The 19,380-nt window shown below is 40.1% G+C and overlaps 1 protein-coding gene across 1 annotated transcript; it reads left to right on the top strand.

Moving 5' to 3' along the window:
• Window positions 1-11,390: 11,390 nt before the first annotated feature.
• On the top strand, window positions 11,391-12,810 carry LOC139439068 (syncytin-B-like). The gene is given in 2 exon segments (XM_071215518.1): window positions 11,391-12,397; window positions 12,399-12,810. Coding segments are annotated over 2 exon segments (1,419 nt in total).
• The last annotated feature ends 6,570 nt before the right edge of the window (window positions 12,811-19,380 follow it).

Here is a 19,380-nt window from a genome sequence, read left to right as displayed (position 1 = left end):
AGTGACCATTGACTTTACTGCATTGGGAAATCATAGATAGCTGGTTATAATTACATCAGTCAGGGAGATTGCCATTAGCAATGAGTGATGCTTAACCCAATCAGTTGAATCCCTTAAAAGGGGAAGAGATTTCTGCATTGAGAGAGAATTTCCCAGCTCATCTTTGGACAGTCAGCATCTCCCAGAACTCATCAAGAATCTTCATTAGACTTTCATCAGAGCTCCTGGTTGCAGCCTGCCTGCGGAACCTGGACTTGTGCATCCCCATGGCTGCATGAGAGACTCTAATAAGTCTCTTACTATCAACAGATATCCTTTGTTGATTCTGTTTCCCTAGAAAACTCTGACTAATACATGAGTAAAATGAAGAATTGAATTTTCTAATGAAACAGGATTCTGTCACTCACATTTAACACTTATGGTAACTATTTCACTTTAATTTAGTAGAAAGCCTTTGGTAGCCAATAAATTAGATTTGAAAATTGGTGCTATTTAACAAAGAATCCAGACTTCACAGTAAACCTGGCTTTTTAAATATAAATCAAGCATTGAGTATTAAGGTCAGTATCAGTATACTTTCAGCCAAAGCTGAAAGCTAAATCAGGTTTATTAGAGCTCAGTGTCAATGGCACACTTTGTGCCTACCCACAGGTGTCAAAGTTTATTTTTCACTCAATGTGTAACAGCCTCACTACCTCAGAGAAAATTAAGGAATGGTAGAGCATACATAAAATGAAAGATAATTACAGAGCTTTGTGAAAGTCCATAATTTGCAACCCTTTTCAGGAATATATATTGATTTTAAAGACCATGGTAGATAAATGTTACTTTTGTAACTATTTGTATGAAACTCCACAGACAACCTATGCAGAAAAACTTCAAAAGCATGACCTTATTATTCAATAGCATTATCCTTTCTTTTCAAGTTATTCAAGGAAATGTCCTTAGAAGAACTAATAAAGAAAAGTTCATCATATCTTCATTGCAAGCAAGTAAAGATTGACTACTAATGCTGGTTTTCTCTCCCATACTGAATGTGGTAGACAGAATAATAAGCCCCCCAAACATGTCCAATTTTAATTCTCAGAACCTGTGAATATGTTAGGATGCATGGCAAAAGGAAATTAAGGTTGTAGATGGAATTAAGGTTGCTAATCAACTGATGTTGAGATGGGGAGAATAACCTGGATTATAGTCAAAAGTGAAAGGCAAGAGGGTCAGAGTCAGTGAGACATGTGAGGATAGCTGGCTTGGAAGATGGAAGGAAGCCATGAACCAAGGAATGCAAATGGCTTCTAGAAGCTGGAAAATGTAGGAAAATTAAGTTCCTACTAGAACCTCCAGAAAAAAACACAGCCTTGCTGACATCTTGACAGTGAGACCTGTGTCCAATTTCTGACCCCCAGAACTATAAGATAAATTTGTGTTGTTTAAGCTTCTATGTTTGTGGTAATTTGTTAGAGCAGTAATGAAAAGTAATACACTGAGTAACAAAATACTGACTACATTGAAGAAGTGTACTAATAAAAATTTGAAAGAAAACTCCAAGAGGAAATGTTTACCTTCCCCCCAAATATAAACCATGAGAAAGGAATGAGCGGCTCACGGAGTCATGGCTATTTGGGAAAATTAAATAAACTTATAATATTATATGAGAAAGTGAAGTAGTGAGAAAATTTATGTTTTATGGATAAAATACACTTTGACTATCAATCTATGACTCATCAAAGCAAGGGTTTATCTAAGGTGCACATTACATGCAGGATCCCAGTTACCAATAAAATGGCTTTCAAGTAAAATTTTAAGCTAGCTGGCATTCCAAATACTTTTAAATTTTACAACATTGTAAGGTTCTACATGTAAAATGTTTATTGTTGCTTTCTTTCTTTTTGTATCTTTTCTCATGGCTCTCTTGCATCCGTGTTCCCATTTTCTCACTCCAAGACTTCCCACCCCATGTCTTCTGAGATTTTAGTTGACAATTATCTTCTTTCTTGCATTTTTGGTCTCTCCCTCTCCACGTCATACTTCCTGCTCACATATTCCTAATCCTGAACCAAACCTATGACATTTCTTTCCTCCTTTGCAAAAGTTCTTACAAAATTAATCTGTATTTGTTCCATCTGCAGTTTTAGAGTACACTCATTCGTAAGTGCCTTGTATTGGCCCTTTGCTCTCAAAACCCTCCTCTGTGTGTACTTTCAAGCCTTTAAACATTTCTGAGTCACCTAACCTAATGCACTTTCTGCACTCTTCATCCTCCTTAGCCTCTGGCCATACTGGTATTGTTGAATAAACCCTTCTTTTTAAAATTCCCTCCTCCACTGTCTTCCATGACACCACCGTCTTCCAATTACCATCCTCTCTAGTTAGTGACTCTTGATCTCCTTCATAAATCTCTGACATCAAACATGGTTTTTATTTGCAATGAGCCAATCAACCAACAAACTAATTTGGGCAAATTTAAAAAGAAACAACTTACTAAATTTATTAGTAGAGATAATAGGAATATTAGTGAGTGAAATCAATAATAGTTAGAAAATTATTTAGAAACATATTCTAATACAGAACACACACAGCAATTCCACTCCTAGACATATACTTGGGAGCAATGCAAAAATATGTACACCAAAAATTTGTAAAAGAATGTTTATAAGAAATATTCAATATTCATAATAATCCCAACCCAAACATTCATCAAAATAGACTGGATAACTAAATTGGAGTATTCATATAGTGAAATACTTTTTAATGGGGAAAAATGAACTCCTGCTTCACATGACAACAAGGATAAATATAACAAACATACTATTAAACAAAAGAAGCCAGATGCACAAAAAATGAATACTGAAGGATTCCATTTATATACAGTAAAGTTCAAAAACAGTAAAAACACATCTGTGGGTTAGAGGTTCACAGATCTAAAAACTGGAGAGTTATAGGGGAGGTTTCTGGAGTTCTGGTAAATTTCCCTATCTTGATCTGGGTGGGGGATACATGGCTATGTTCATTTTGTAAAAAATAATCAAGTTGTACCCTTATAATTTAGGTGTATATTTAAAAATATCATGCCTCAAAATGTATTTACAAAAAAAGAATGTTGTTCACTCATAATTTTTATGAGGGACAAGAGAACAATTTGGAGGTTATAAAATAGAAACAACACCTAAAATCTTGCTGAAAAGATACTCCCTTGAAGACACTCTGCCAACCCTGGGGGCAGACATAAAAGCATGCAGTGCCACCAACAACCTAATTTTCTGGAGGGGAAAAACACACAGCACTCACAGATCGAGGGACATTGTGGCCTCTGTGACATGGACAAGGAAACAAAAGCCAGTGTGGTACAAGTGGAGATAGAAACACAGAGAGAGTAGAAAGAGATTTAGGGAGGTCAAACTCTATAAGGTGTTTTACTCGGAATGAGATGGAAAGCCAGTAGGAGATTTTGAAGAGAGAATTTAAGACTTGAGTTCTAAAAGAATTATTTGGCTACTACGTTGAAAACAGACTATAGGGTAGGAGGGAGATCAGTTAGGCAGCTGCTGAAAATCAACAGTGCCTTGGATCAATAAAGAAAAAAGATCAATAGGATAGCTCAATAAAGTAAAAAAGTAATAAATGAAAATTAATGAGAAATTTAAAGATGGGTCAAACTTAAAGGGAGGACAAAATATCAGAGAATCAGAATGGTATTTGATTTCCCTACAACAATGGATATTAAAAATAAAATGAAAGAATGCCTTCAGAATTCTGAAGGAATTTTTTTCAAGTTAAAATTCTAAACCCAGCTGAAGTACTGAATAAAAGATGTCTTTAATATGTTAGGACTACTGTGTAGTCTTTATTGGGGAGCAACTGTAGAATGTGTTCTACCAAAACAAGAGAGCAAACCAAGAAAGTAGAAGGCATGAGAGTCAGGAAATGACAGATTGATAGAGGCAAAGAGAACCCATAGCATGACAGCACAGAGCAGTGCAGCAAACCTAGAAAGCAACCAGTCCAAAGTCAAGCATTAGGAAGGAATTTGCCAAAAGCATGTTCACAGAAAAAACATAGACTTGAGTAATGATAGATTACATGAAAATTGATGTGTTGGAATATGTAGAAAAATAAGGGTATATATACCCTTATATATATGTACATATATATTTTAGGCAAATAAAAACATGGAAATTATTTACTACAATCACTCTACACTTCTTAACAAATAATATTTACATTGTCATAATGATATAAACCCAGATTATTGATTTAACTAAAAAGAGTGGTATTACTACATTAAGAGAATAGGAAAATGAAGGTGGAAGTTCAAAGGAGTTAAATATACAAATCATATAAATTTATGATATAAGAACTAAATCTAATTAAGCAAATAAACAACAGTATAAACATCATAATAGAATTTGGAAATCACAGAAAGAAAGAGGTAAAAGCTATTGATTCTGGAAATTGAAATTAGATAGGCAGTCAGGGAGTATACTTTCTTTTTGTTATAATCACTTTTTGGTATCATTTGATTTTTTTAAAAACCATAATGTGTGGGGAAGCAATGTGATTCAAGCAGCTGAGTGCCTGCCTCCCACATAGGAAGTCCTGGGTTTGGTTCCCAGTGCCTCCTACAGAAAAAACAAAAAACCCAAAAATACACATGTGGGAGGCCACTTTTGGCGCCAGTATCAGTCGCAGCCATTCTTGTGAATTAACGCCTAACCCAGTTAAGTTTCTATCCCCACCCTCGCTGAAGTAATTAAGTTTCTATCCTCACACCACTCCCCCGGGCTCTGATTGGGCACTCCCTAAAGAGCGCAAAAGTCTTTCTGCCGACGTTACTAAACAACCATCTGCGCATGCTTATGGCACAAAATTTGAAATCTAGTCACACAATCATTTACCGACACTGCACTGTCGTCAGTTCGTACCACCTCCTTCATCCCTGGCTATAAATACCCCTGATTGACCCTCAATAAATGAGACTTGATCAGAATTCCTGTCTTGTCTCCATTCTTTGTGTCTCTTGTCCCTTTCATTCCCGCTCCCTCCCTCAGGTCTTGCTTCAACTGATCCACCGGTCGGGTCAAGTGGCGCCCGAACAGGGGCCTGAGTATGAGGGATGAAGAGAGGCACGCCAATCGAGGAGCTGGCCAGGACGCAAGAAAAGGAGGATGCCACGAGGGAACCTGCCTCCCGGTTGAAGCCTCGGTAAGTGATGGGCGATCATAGGGTAAGAAATGAGCCAGCATGAGACATTTGCAGAGGGTCTCCAAGAGGCATTAAAGACACGAGGAGTAAAGGTGAAAGTAAAACAGTTATTGAGGTTTTTTGAGTTTTTGAAGGAAGTATGTCCATGGTTTCCTCAAGAAAGAACTATTGATGAGAGAAGATGGAAAAAAGTAGGGGATGCTTTACAGGACTTTTACAAAACTTTCAGCCCTGAAAGAATCCCAGTAACTGCATTCTCTTATTGGAATCTCATTAATGATATTTTCAGTATTCACCATAGGGATGCGGTGGTGGCAAATGTTATTAAGAAGGGTGAGGAAATTTTACAAGAAGGGCAGGGGCTGGAGGCTCTAGCCACCAACCCTAAGAAATCAGCAGACTGCCCAAAGTCCAACCCGCCTGATGCACCCAGAGCACCTGGTCTGGAGGAGGACTTGATCTCGCTAGATAGCGAGGAGGACAGGAAGCCTACCACTAAGCCAAAGCAGCTGTTAACCCATGCAAACAAAAGTTCCTGTAAGGAGGATAAAAATAAAGGAAAAACTAAAGCTACATCTAGTAGGAACCCGTACCCTGACCTCAGAAAATTGAAAGTGGAAACTGATGATGAATCTTCTAATGTAGAATCAGGTGAATCTGAGGAGGAGACGGTAAAGTCTCGACCTCCGCCATACGTTCCCTATCCCGCAGCCCCACCTATAGTTATGCCGGTAGTTGACCCAAGGAAGGAGTTATTAGAAAAAATAGAGAAACTAAAATAACAAATCCAATTAGAAGAACAACATCAGGAGCTTATATCTCAGCTAGAAAGGTTAAAGACTGGAAAAACTGGTAATGCTAATAAAACTCCCGAGCCCTCTGTTAGACCACTTAGAGGAGGAGTGATTTTAAAAAGTACTCCATCTTCTAACACTCTAGTTGATCTAGGAGAGCCAGAAGTGTTTCCTGTAACAGAAACCAAAGACAATCAGAATCAAACTTGGAGGCACCACAGTGGTTTTGACTTTAAGGTTATCAAAGAAATGAAAACCACTGTTGCGCAATATGGAGCTACTGCTCCTTATACCATGGCCATCCTCGAGGCTATAGCAGAATATTGGCTCACTCCTACCGACTGGCATACTATCGTCCACACTACCCTGTCCAGAGGAGATTATTTGTTATGAAAATCAGAATATGTTGAGCTTTGCAAAGACACTCCCAGGCGCGATGTGCAGGCAGGCAATGGGTGGAACCTTGACATGCTTATAAGTGAAGGAAATTATACCACTAATGAAAATCAAATGCAGTATGATGCAGGACTTTTTGCTCAAATTCAAACTGCAGGCACTAGAGCCTGGAGAAAATTGCCTGCCAAAGGGGACCTTAGTTCCTCTCTTACTAGTATAAAGCAGGGACCGGATGAACCTTTTGCCAATTTCGTACATCGGCTTATAACCGCCCGCAGGGAGAATATTTGGAAATGCTGAGGCAGGCACTGAATTTGTAAAGCAATTAGCGTATGAAAATGCAAATACCGCCTGCCAAGTCGCAATTAGACCATATAGAAAAAAGACAGACCAATTTGGTTACATCAGGCTATGCGCTGATATAGGAGCTGCATATCAGCAGGGTCTGGCCACGGCAGCGGCATTACAAGGATTTACAGTGAAACAATATTTGGCTCAGCAAAGCAAAGGAAAATGTTTTACTTGTGGACAAGAGGGACACTTTGCCAGAAATTGTAAGGGCCAAAAAACTCCAAGAGGAGGAGGTGCGAATCCTGGGTTATGCCTCAGGTGTCACCGAGGAAAGCACTGGGCTAACGAATGTAAATCAAAAACTGACACCCAGGGTCAACCCTTACCTCCTGCCCAGGGAACCGGGGCCAGCCCCAGGCCCCCAAACCCAAACAAGTTTATGGGGCAATCAACTTCATTCCGGCCAACAGCATCCATTTCAGACCTCTGTAGAGCCACCCCAGGGAGCACAGGACTGGACCTCTGTGCCACCACCTACACAGTATTACCACCTCAGATGGGGGTACAAGCCTTACCAACCGGCGTGTATGGTTCCCTGGCACATAATACTTCTGGTCTGCTAATTGGGTGAAGTAGCTCCACAATTAATGGGCTTCAAATTTCTCCTGGCATTATCAATAATGATTATACCAGGAAAATAAAAATTATGGCATCCTCCCCACAAAATATTTCCACCATTCCCTCAGGAGAAAGGATTGCTCAACTATTACTACTCCCATTAATAGGCACAGATAATAGAGTGAAAGGTTTTAAGTGTGGCTCAGGAGGATTTGGTTCCTCTGATGCATACTGGGCACAGGCTATTTCAGCCAATAAACCCATGATGACCCTGTGGCTCAATGGGAGAGAGTTTAGTGGATTAGTGGACACTGGGGCAGACATTACTATCCTGAAAAGAGGAGTTTGGCCACCCAATTGGCCTCTCTCTCTCACCTTAACTAATTTAAGGGGCATAGGTCAGAGTCAAAATCCTGAAAAAAGCTCAAAACTACTAACCTGGAAGGATAAAGAAGGGAATCAAGGAACTACACAACCCTATGTAATACCAGGGCTCCCCATTAGCCTTTGGGGAAGGGATTTGCTTTCTCAAATAGGGCTTCTCATGTGTAGTCCCAACGATATAGTCACAGCTCAAATGCTCTCGCAAGGGTTTAAACCATGAAAAGGGTTAGGAAAATCCGAATCAGGCATTGCTCAACCCCTATCTATAAAGGGACAAAATAGCAAAAGGGGCCTGGAAAATTTAGCCTAGGGGTCATTGATCTTCCTGTACCCCATGCAGACCAAATCACCTGGCTTTCAGACAAACCTGTATGGGTCGATCAATGGCCTTTATCTTTTGAAAAATTATAAGCCTCACAGTGGTTAGTACAGGAACAGCTGGTGGCAGGGCATATTTTAGAGAGTAATTCACCCTGGAGCACACCTATCTTTGTCATTAAGAAAAAATCTGGAAAATGGCATTTATTGCAGGACTTACAGGCAGTGAACAAAACCATGGTACATATGGGAGCTCTGCAACCTGGTCTTCCATCTCCTGTTGCTATTCCTTTTGGCTATTATAAAATCATTATAGATCTGAAGGATTGCTTCTTTACCATCCCATTACACCCAGATGATCAGAAACATTTCACGTTTAGCCTTCCCTCTATCAATTTTAAGGAGCCTATGAAAAGATTCCAGTGGAGAGTTTTACCTCAGGGCATGGCCAATAGCCCCACTTTATGCCAAAAGTTTTTAGACATAGCCATACAAAATGTTAGGATTAAATGGAAAAATCTTTATATCATACATATATGGATGACATTCTGATGGCTGGCAGAGACAGGCAGGACGTACTGAAGTGCTCCCATGATATAGAGGTAACTTTGAAAGCACATGGATTTCAAATTGCCCCTGATAAGGTGCAGCTACAAGATCCATATACTTTTTTAGGATTCCAGATGACGGGGAGTAAAATAACTACTCAAAAAGCAAACCTCAGGATGGATAAGCTAAAAACATTAAATGATTTTCAAAAGCTTTTAGGCGACATAAATTGGCTCCGTCCCTACATAAAACTAACCACAGGAGACTTAAAACCCCTATTTAATATATTACAAGGAGACTCTAACCCCAACTCTCCTAGGAGTATTACTCAGGAAGGACACCAAGCCCTTAAGATGGTTGAACAAGCTATACAATCACAATTTGTCACTACCATGGACTATAGCCAACCCTTGTTTTTTGTCATATGTAAAACTTCTCTTATTCCCATGGCGGTATTCTGGCAAACAGCCCCCATAATGTGGGTGCATTTACCCGTGTCACCTGCTAAGGTAATTTATCCTTACTACCAAGCTGTTGCAGATATTGTCTGCCTGGGGAGAGAACAAGGCAAACATTATTTTGGTAAAGAACCCGATACCATTATTCAGCCATATACTAAGGAACAAATCAGCTGGCTGTTGCAGACAACTGACAGCTGACCTATTTTGTGCATCTTATGCCAGACAAATAGACAACCATTACTCCAATGATAAGCTACTATAATTTTTGAGTATGCATGACTTCATTTTTCCCTTGACTACCTCTCTCCAACCTATCACTGGAGCCCTGTCACTATTCACTGATGGGTCCTCCTCAGGAATGGCTGCTTACGTCTTTAATGACAAAACTGTCCAGTTTCAAACTCATTCAAAATCTGCACAGCTTACAGAACTACAAGCTGTTATAGCTGTGTTCTCTACATTCCGAAGTGCCTCTTTTAACCTCTTCACGGATAGCGCTTATATAGCTCAGTCAGTTCCTTTACTTGAAATGGCCGCTCAAATAAAAAACGTCTTGGAGGCAACTATTTTGTTCACTCAACTGCAATCTCTTATTCATAAAAGGAATCACTCCTTTTTTATTGGTCACCTCAGGGCTCCTTCCAATCTTCTGGGTCCCCTCACCCAAGGAAACCATTTGGCTGATCAGGCCACTCGGCTACTGTGCTATGTTAACCAGGACATGCAAGAAAACTCAAATAACCTTAACAAAGCTGTTAAAGCCCACCAGTTACATCATATTAATGCACATTTTAAGGCTTATGTTCAGAATTACCAGAGAACAAGCTCATCAGATTGTTAAAGGATGCCCTTCCTGTGTAACCCTTTTACCTACACCTCATTTAGGAGTAAACCCCTGCAGTCTGATACCTAATGCCCTCTGGCAAATGGATGTAACCCATATTCCTGAGTTCAGAAATCTAAAATATGTGCACATCACAGTTGACACCTTTAGCGGCTTTATCTTCGCCACCCCACAAACAGGGGAAGCAGGAAAAAACGTTATTGCACATGTGTTAACTGCCATGTCAGTATTAGGAACCCCACAATAGATAAAGACAGATAATGGCTCCGGATATACTGGCCATGTATTCGCCACATTTTGCCAGCATTTAGGCATAAAACACATCACAGGCATTCCATATAACCCCCAAGGGCAAGGTATAGTCGAAAGAGCACATCTGTCTCTAAAAAATACCATAGAAAAAATAAAAAAGGGGGAGTGGTATCCTGTCAGAGGATTCCCCAAAAAATCTATTATCCCACTCTCTTTTCATTTTAAATTTTTTAAGCTTAGACCAAAAGGGACACTCTGCAGCCAAGCGCTTCTGGCACTCTAACCCCGGCACTAACCATGCCACAGTTCTGTGGAAAGACCCAATGGATAATACCTGGCATGGACCCAATCGCGTCCTAATATGGGGCAGAGGATCAGTTTGCATCTATTCAAAAGAACTAGATGCAGCCAGGTGGCTGCCGGAATGATTGGTTAAACAAATGGATAATAACAATCTATCCAGGGTAGAGGACTCTCCCTGAGATGAATACTGCTTTCTTGCAGGAGAGTAACCAACGCTAAAACCAATGCAGCTGTGCAGCCCCCCTGGAATCCTTCTATGCAGCTTCGTCACCATCGTTGGAGCCCTTCTGTTATACGCCGGCACTCTGAGTGACTAGACCATGCTGGACAGATTCCTTCTACTTACTTTCTTTGTAACGTATATTTGCCTTATTCTTGCTATCGCCTGTTGTGTATAACCCATCCACCATGTGCCTGAAAATCTGGGTGCTAAGCTGTCTTCTAGCTATCTCTCAGGGAGGTTTTGGACCTCCTCCCAACCGTCAAATGCTAATAGAAGCCCTCTATGGTAAACCTTGTGATTGCGGAGGGGGCCAGGTTGCTGTTCCGCCCTCTGTGTATACACAAGAGGTGCACTGCAGCACTAAGGTAGCTTACTTAGAGGCTCCGGAAAGTAGCACTGGAGGATACTCAAACCAACAGTGGGTCTGCAGAAACACCCAAAAGGTGATTGCCTCCATAGGCGGTCATCCAGGACATTGCCCCTGTACGTCTATATACCCATTTATGCACAGCACTTGTTACACTGAGGTCCAAACATGCTCCATAAACAATAAAACCTATTACACTGCCATCCTAGATCTGCAGAAGCATGGCATTGCTGGAGGAGATTAGAGCCTCAATCCAGTTGTCTTGGGGGACAGTAAATTAAACCAGTCCTCCTGCCAGGGCCAGGTAGGACAACCAGTTTGCTGGAATTAAGTCCCTCCTGTAGATGTCTCAGATGGAGGGGGCCCACAAGACCAAGTCTGGCAAATAATGATCCATGAGAGAATTGAGGAAATCATAAAGAGCTCATTTCCTCAAATTGAATATCATCCCTTAGCTTTACCTAAGACTGGGGACTTAAATAAAGATGCTCAAACTTTCTATATCCTTGAAGCTACCTTTAAATTGCTCAATGAATCCCAACCTTATACTGCACAGGACTGCTGGCTATGCTTACGCATAGGGACCTCTGTACCTCTAGCCTTAACTACAGCCAAGAATTCCTATCATCCTAATAATACCTGTACCATTATCCTGCCCATTAGAGTACAACCTATCTTTACTTATGCTGACACTTGCCTGCACTCTCCATCTACCAATAACAGTGGTGAGATTCACTTAGGACATCTCACTTTCACCCAGTGTAACTCAACATCCATTACATCTGATGCCCTTTGTGCAGGCAATAGCTCAGTGTTCGTTTGTGGCGGTAATCTTGCTTATATCTTCTTGCTGTCTAACTGGACCGGGACATGCACTCTTGCTATCCTCCTCCCCGATGTTAATGTACCTATTGATGAACCTGTACATATTCCCAACATGGACTATATTGCCGGCCGCTCTAGAAGGGCTGTGCAGTTGATCCCACTTTTTGTTACATTAGGCATTTCCGGAGCCCTGTGTAACTCAACATCCATTACATCTGATGCCCTTTGCGCAGGCAATAGCTCAGTGTTCGTTTGTGGCGGTAATCTTGCTTATACCTTCTTGCTGTCTAACTGGACCGGGACATGCACTCTTGCTATCCTCCTCCCCGATGTTAATGTACCTATTGATGAACCTGTACATATTCCCAACATGGACTATATTGCCGGCCGCTCTAGAAGGGCTGTGCAGTTGATCCCACTTTTTGTTACATTAGGCATTTCCGGAGCCCTGGCCACTGGTACAGCAGGGCTGGGAATTTCTCTTACTCAATATAGAAAATTATCTAAGCAATTAATTGATGATGTCCAAGCTGTGCCAAGCACTATACAAGATATTCAAGATCAAATAGACTCTAGCTGAGGTAGTATTGCAGAATAGGAGAGGGTTAGATCTGCTTACAGCAGAACGTGGAGGAATATGCTTGGCTCTGCAGGAAGAGTGCTGCTTTTATGCCAACAAGTCTGGCATTTTTCGAGATAAGGTTAAGAAGCTTCAAGAAGACCTAGAGAAAAGAAGAAAGAAGCTGGCCAACAACCCCCTGTGGAGTAGGATGAATGGACTATTGCCCTATCTACTCCCTTTCTTGGGACCTTTGCTTGGTTTGATAATGCTTGTGTCACTAGGACCTATCCTATTTAACAAGGTTATGGCATTTTTAAAACAACAGCTGGAGGCCATAAAAATGCAGACTCTCCAGGTCCATTACCACCAACTAGACATGGCCAATTGTGAAAATTATGATGAGCCTACTCAAAGGCCATAGCACGATCATCATAATAAAATCTAGGGGTGCTGGGCTGGCTAGCCAATGACGGACAACTGGGCTGGTCAGTTAAGCAGATGAAAACCACCTAAGACAGCAACACGGCCTTCGCTGCCGATGAATCTCGATGACGGGTAAGGTGAAAAGCTGCTTTTCAGTCGCACGCCCTGATCTAAGACAGGCACAGCCCCCTCCTAGTCCAGATACATTGTCAGTCAATAATAGAAGGAAGGGGGACCTGTGAGAGGCCGCTTTTGGCGCCAGTATCATGGCAGCCATTCTTGTGAATTAACGTGTAACCCAGTTAAGTTTCTACCCCCACCCACGCTGAAGTAATTAAGTTTCTATCCTCACACCACTCCCCCAGGCTCCGATTGGGCACTCCCTAAAGAGCGCAAAAGTCTTTCTGCCGATGTTACTAAACAACCATCTGCGCATGCGTATGGTGCAAAATTTGAAATCTAGTCACACAATCATTTACCGACACTGTGCTGTCGTTAGTTCGTACCACCTCCTTCATCCCTGGCTACGAATACCCCTGATTGATCCTCAATAAAAGAGACTTGATCAGAATCCTGTCTTGTCTCCATTCTTTGTGTCTCTTGTCCCTTTCATTCCCACTCCCTCCCTCAGGTCTTCGTTTGACTGATCCGCCGGTCAGGTCACACACACACACAAACAGACAGAAAGGAGACAACAAGAGCAAACAACAAGCAAACAGATGAGCATCATCTCAGGGTGGGGACACCATATGTATGTATTAATTTAATAAAATTTTTATAAATTAATTGTTTTAAAAAACCAAATCTCCTGTATCAATTAAACCAGAACCCTATTGGACATAAGAAGCATCCCAGTGATTAAAAATGAATAGCGTTTACATATATACACACATACAAATTGTGATGGTTAGGGTAATGTGTCCACTCGGCCAGGTAATTGTGCCCAGTTATTTGGTCAAGCAAGCACTGGGCTAACTATAAAACAAGCACATTTATGGACTTTAGTTACCAGTGAGCTTACTGCATAGATGGCTGATTACATCTGCATCAGTCAGGGAGATTGCTGTCAGCAATGAGTGACACTTTATCCAATCAGTTGAATACATTAAAAGAGGAAGTGATTTCAGCATTCAGAGAGAATTTCCCAGCTCATCTCTGGACAGCCAATGTCTCCTGGAAACTCATCAAGGACCTTCACGATCCTCATTGGACTTTCATCAGAGCCCTGGTTTGCAGACTACCTGTGGAACCTGTACTTGTTCATTTGAACAGTCATGTGAGAGACTCATAAAATTGCATACTATTGACACATATCTCCTGTTGATTCTGTTTTCCTAGAGAACCCTCACTAATACACAAATTAACACAAGCATTTCTAGGTGTGCTACTTAAGTGTGTTAATTGGACTTTTAGTATAATTGTATCTTGGGGTGAAAGTGCTACTATTTCCCCTTTATACATAGTTTAAACTGAACAGTTACATTTGGTTCAGATTTTTTTCTGGTAACCACCCATTCACAAGAAAGTAATAGTGTTTTCCTACATTAAAAACCTGTAAGCTTTTTTCATCTCCATTACCTTAGTATGAAGTATTGAAAATGAGAGATTATTATAAGAATGCTACATGACTTCCTCCTGATTAAAGATTTCAGAGAGATTTTTGGAAAAAAATATTACACTTAGACAGTCATACTGAGTCATCGAATGAGTGCAAATGAAACTAAAATTCTTGGATTCTCTATTTTATTCTATCAGGGCAAACATTCACAAGTCTCTGTAACACATCTTAATACCACCAAAAGCAGACTTGAAAATCTGCCCGATAGAAAATTAACCCCTTCCAAATACATCCTATGGATTTTCGCACTGTGTTGTTTTAATTAGGAAAGCATGCTACAAGTAACAGGGGATCTAAAACAACAACAACAAACTGACTTAAGCAATAAGATAATGTACTAGTTCACATAACCAGATATCCAAATATTAGCATGGTTCTGGGTTGACTTAATACAATGACTCCACTCTATTGCTTTGAAATTCTCTTATATCCACCCACCTCCTTGTCTCAGCTTCATCCTCTGGGTAGTAGCAAGTTGTGGCATCAGTCCCAAGGTCCCCATCTCCAAAAGGAGAAACAGGGGAGCACTTCTACAAGCTGTACCAGAAGCAGTAGGAAAAAAGCATTCAGATGTCTCTTTATTCTTCATGCTGTAATAGCTGAAATTGGGCCACATACCTATCTGGAATCAATCATCAGCAAAGAGGATAGCATTACACTTAAACCTGAGTTTTCCATACTATTAAAAGAGGCACTCCTGGATGCCACAGATAATTCACAGGGGTGTGACAGTATAATTTAGATTTTCAAAGGAAATACAGGAATATTTAACTTCTGTAGGACCACACAAACTGTTAACTCAAATTAATTCTAAATTTCAAGACTGAATCCCATCACCTTCCTTTAAAAGATGCTATATCTTTGAGAAGCTGGGTTTTCAACAGTTGCTGTTATAAAAACCAAATAATGTATGAAAATCAATGAGGCACAGAAAATTAGGGTAGTAATATACAATCGGACTCCAGGTTTAAGAAGTTGTGTTTGGAATTGTTAGGTGTTTCTTTTGGCCTAGAGCCACAATGAAAAAAATCACTTAGCTACTAAGGACCCTGGAAATCAAGAAATTTGGGAAACTCTAACTTAGACCTATCAGATACAAGTCTGCTAGGAATAAGGTCAACTTCTACTGAGGAACAAGGACTTCATGGAAGATGGGTAGATATCTGAAGAGGATTATTGTTCTGTTAATAATGAAGAAAGAGGAAATGCTAAAATTGTGTTCTCCCCATGAAGTTACTATTATTTTTCTTCAAATAATCCTATTGATATAGGCATGGGTGGTGGCTATGCAACTCTTCATGATAACATGATAACCTGGGCTATGTGTCAGACAATAAGAACTGCAGCCCTGCCCTTCATAACCATGCCAAACACTCCAGTCCTGGAAAGCCAATTAAGTGATATAGGCTCTATAGACTGAATATTCAGGAAGGATGCAAACTAAATATGTTAATTGAAGCCTACCTGAAATGTGAGAAATACGTGTTAACTGCAGTTTATCTAGCACCCAAACAAAGCACCATATGACTCTTTATTCCTACATTCTCTATATAAAAAGAATCCAAAAAATCTTATTTGGGGCTTGGGTTTTTTAACAGAAAAGTCACCTGAGCCAGGCCAGTCATAAATAAATTCTTTTCTCCCCAAAATTATTATTGAGTCCTGGCCTTCCATATGCGATTATTGAATCTCTCTGCTTCCACAACAATATCCATTCTGCTTAATTATTAATTAAAAAAAACACTTTCCTCTCATCTTACAGGTCGATTATCTTAGTCTATCCTAAAATTATTTCTATAAGTCAAAATATATGGGTTACCTTTTATTACATGACAATTATACTCAGATACTTTACATCACTTATAATGCCAACAATAATCCCAAGAAGTAATGTGTTTTTCATCACCATTTTACAGATAAGACCATTTATCCCAGTAAGATTAAAGTCATTTAGCTAATAAATATTAGGACAAGTGTGTCTGGTTCCAAGATGACCTTTCCATCTTAATTTTTACATTTCTGAAATATTTGATACGGGCTATGGGTAGGGGCTGTTCATCTCTTCACAACCTGAGCTGTATGTGTCAGGTGGTGAGAGCTGCAGCCCTGCACTTCATAACCATGACAACCACTCCAGTCCCAGAAAAACAATTAAGCAATGTAAATATAAAGTTTAAATATTCAGGGAAGATGCAAACCAAATATGTTAAAAGCTTACATGGAATGTATAAACTTTAAATATTCAGGGAAGATGCAAATCAAATGTGTTAAAAGCTAACATGGAATGTATGGAGTTCATGCTAAAAGCTTACCTAGAATGTGGGGGATATGTGTTCAAACTTATTGAGCACTGAAACAAAGAACCATTTAATTCTTCCTTTGTATAAAAGGAACTCAAAAATCATGATGTGGAGGCATCTTTGGGACTTGGAGCTGCCCTGGAAGGTGCTTCAGGGGCAATCACCAGACATTGTAAATCCTCACAGGGCCCACTAGATGGACTGGGGGAGAGTATGGGCCATGATGTGGACCATTGACCATGAGGTGCAGAGGTGCCCAGAGATGTACTTACCAAATGCAATGGATGTGTCATGATGATGGGAATGAGTGTTGCTGGGGGGGGGGGGAGTGGTGGGGTGGGGGTGGTGGGGTTGAATGGGGCCTCATAAATTTTTTTAATGTAATATTTTTACAAAATCAATAAAAAAATAAAAAATAAAAATAAAAATGATTAAAATGATAAAAAAAAAATCATATTTGGGGCTCAGGTGTTAGATGAGAAGCTCCAGAGCCTGATCAGTCATAAATAAATTCTTTTTTCCTTTCCAAAATTATTACTGAGTTCTGGCCTTTCCATACGCAATAATTGAACCTCTCTCAACATGTACAACATTTGGAGGCTCATCTGGGATTGCAAATGAAGGCCAGAGAAGGTAGGATTTTACTACCCCTTCCAGATTCCCGAAGAAGCTGAGAGGACTCAGGTGAACCCCAAATCTGGGTGCCCCTGGAATCCATGTAGTCAAGAAAATGATGTGGCCTTGCTGTAATCCTCCTGGTGAAAATCAGAGGCAATGGAGGTCTAAGAAATTCTGGGAATGAAAAAAATTCCAAACACAGGAAAAGATAAGACTTTCCTGGGGGAGCACAGTTTCAGGAAAACATAACTTTAAATGTTAGAAAGGGAAGCCTGATCAATCTCCAGGAGAAGTCCAGTACCTCCAGAAATTCAGGGGGAAGTCATACTCTCAAGGTCTGAAAAGAAAGAGAGAAAAAAAGGGAAGAAGCCTGGTGTTTGGACTTGGCTAACTGCATGTTAGCATCTGGTTCTGCTCTTGCCTCCACTGAGGTAGTGAAGGTTTGCTTATAATAGGAAAGGATATTTATAGGTTCAAGTCCTAACAACCTGAAAATTGGTCTGGATTTAGAACATCTTGTTACAGAAAAGTGGATCAGCTTTATAGTAAGGCTTGATCTGAATGTAAGTTTGAACAGTGAGAAAAGTTCAGCCAGAATCTTTGTTTGGTGCTGAGTTGCAAGTGAAATCACTTTGTAAACAGCAAACGTAAGCAGAAAATACTGTTCAGATTTTAGTGTTAAATGTTCTCTCTTTCTAAAGTTTGTAATGGTTGCAGGGGCTGCCATGTTTGGAAAATAGATATTTTGAGTCAAATTAATAGGCTTTGTGCTTCTGTCTGTGTCTATTCTGTGCCAGTGTTTTCATGATTTCATGCCTCCAGGTAATAAGGTTGGATTGTGTAATTGCATGAAATAGTGAACTCTGGTTAAGCTGGAATCCTACTTTGACATTAGCAAAGAAGTGAAATGATTGTAGTTTATAGGCAAAACCACAGTGTCTGAATGTGTGCACATGCTCTGCTGTCTTGTCTCTGGGTCTGTCCCAGGGCTCAGGGATCATCCATGTCCTTGCTGTGCACCCAAGTTTATTAAAAACTGGCCCCAATCAGGATGACTGGTAAAACCAATAATTTAAATCATGGCCCTGCTAGGGCGGGGATCCCCTGGGAAGGCACCGAGCATGGAAAGTTCTTTTTTTCAAGCCATTTTAACAGCCTGGAACTTGCTACCATCTACCTTCTCCTCCTCCTACCTTGAGCAGAAGCAGAGAGTTGGGGGAGGGGGGGAGCAGCTTGCCCCTTCCAGTGATTCCATGCCTTCTATTTGTAAACTACATTCCTATTTAATCACTAATCACACCCGGCTGCCTGGAAGGGGGGGGGGAGGTAAAGGGGGCACTACCCAGGTTCTGCCTTTCTAAATCTCTCCTTGCAAATCTATGAGAAATGCTTTGAAATGTTTTAAAACTATAGAACTGATAAGGTAACTTTGTCTAAAGGAAGAAAGCTATTGCCTGGAACAATATACCCCCAATCACTTGATAGCCCTTTTAATAGTTTGGCTGGGAACTATCAGCTGTGAAGGTCATAAAACTGCAAGAAAAAAAAGAACCCAATTTGGCTTGACAATGTCATGCTAAATTTAATCATTTAATCGGCCTATCTCCCAATACCCCAGAGATGCTAAAGATATGAAATTCTTCTGTATTAATCTATGCTTAACTTTGTGTTCAACTTTAAAATCTGTGTTTGGCTTTTGTCGGTTTACTTATGTCTAAGAAATCACAGTAGAAGGTAACTTAAAAATGAATCTTTAAATGCCAATGCTGTCTTGCTGGTGAATTGAATGCATAGCTCGAAGATAAAATTTGTTCAGTTACTAAGAAAAAACAGAGAAGCTTTACAGGATTGTTACTAATAAGGTTCTTGTAACTTAATTAATGAAGGTATCCAATTCATCTAAAGTAAAAACATACTAAAAACTGTAACTAAGAATTAAAATCACTGTATAAGTACCTTTATATATATAAATTTATAACTAAAGCTATTACAACAGAGTAAATATGGCCTGGATTTCAGCTATTGCAATAGT

The sequence above is a fragment of the Dasypus novemcinctus genome, chromosome 5 (assembly GCF_030445035.2).
Source record: "Dasypus novemcinctus isolate mDasNov1 chromosome 5, mDasNov1.1.hap2, whole genome shotgun sequence".
NCBI lineage: Eukaryota > Metazoa > Chordata > Mammalia > Cingulata > Dasypodidae > Dasypus > Dasypus novemcinctus.
The sequence above is the reverse complement of the archived record's forward strand: the minus strand, read 5'-3'. Positions and strand labels throughout refer to the sequence as shown.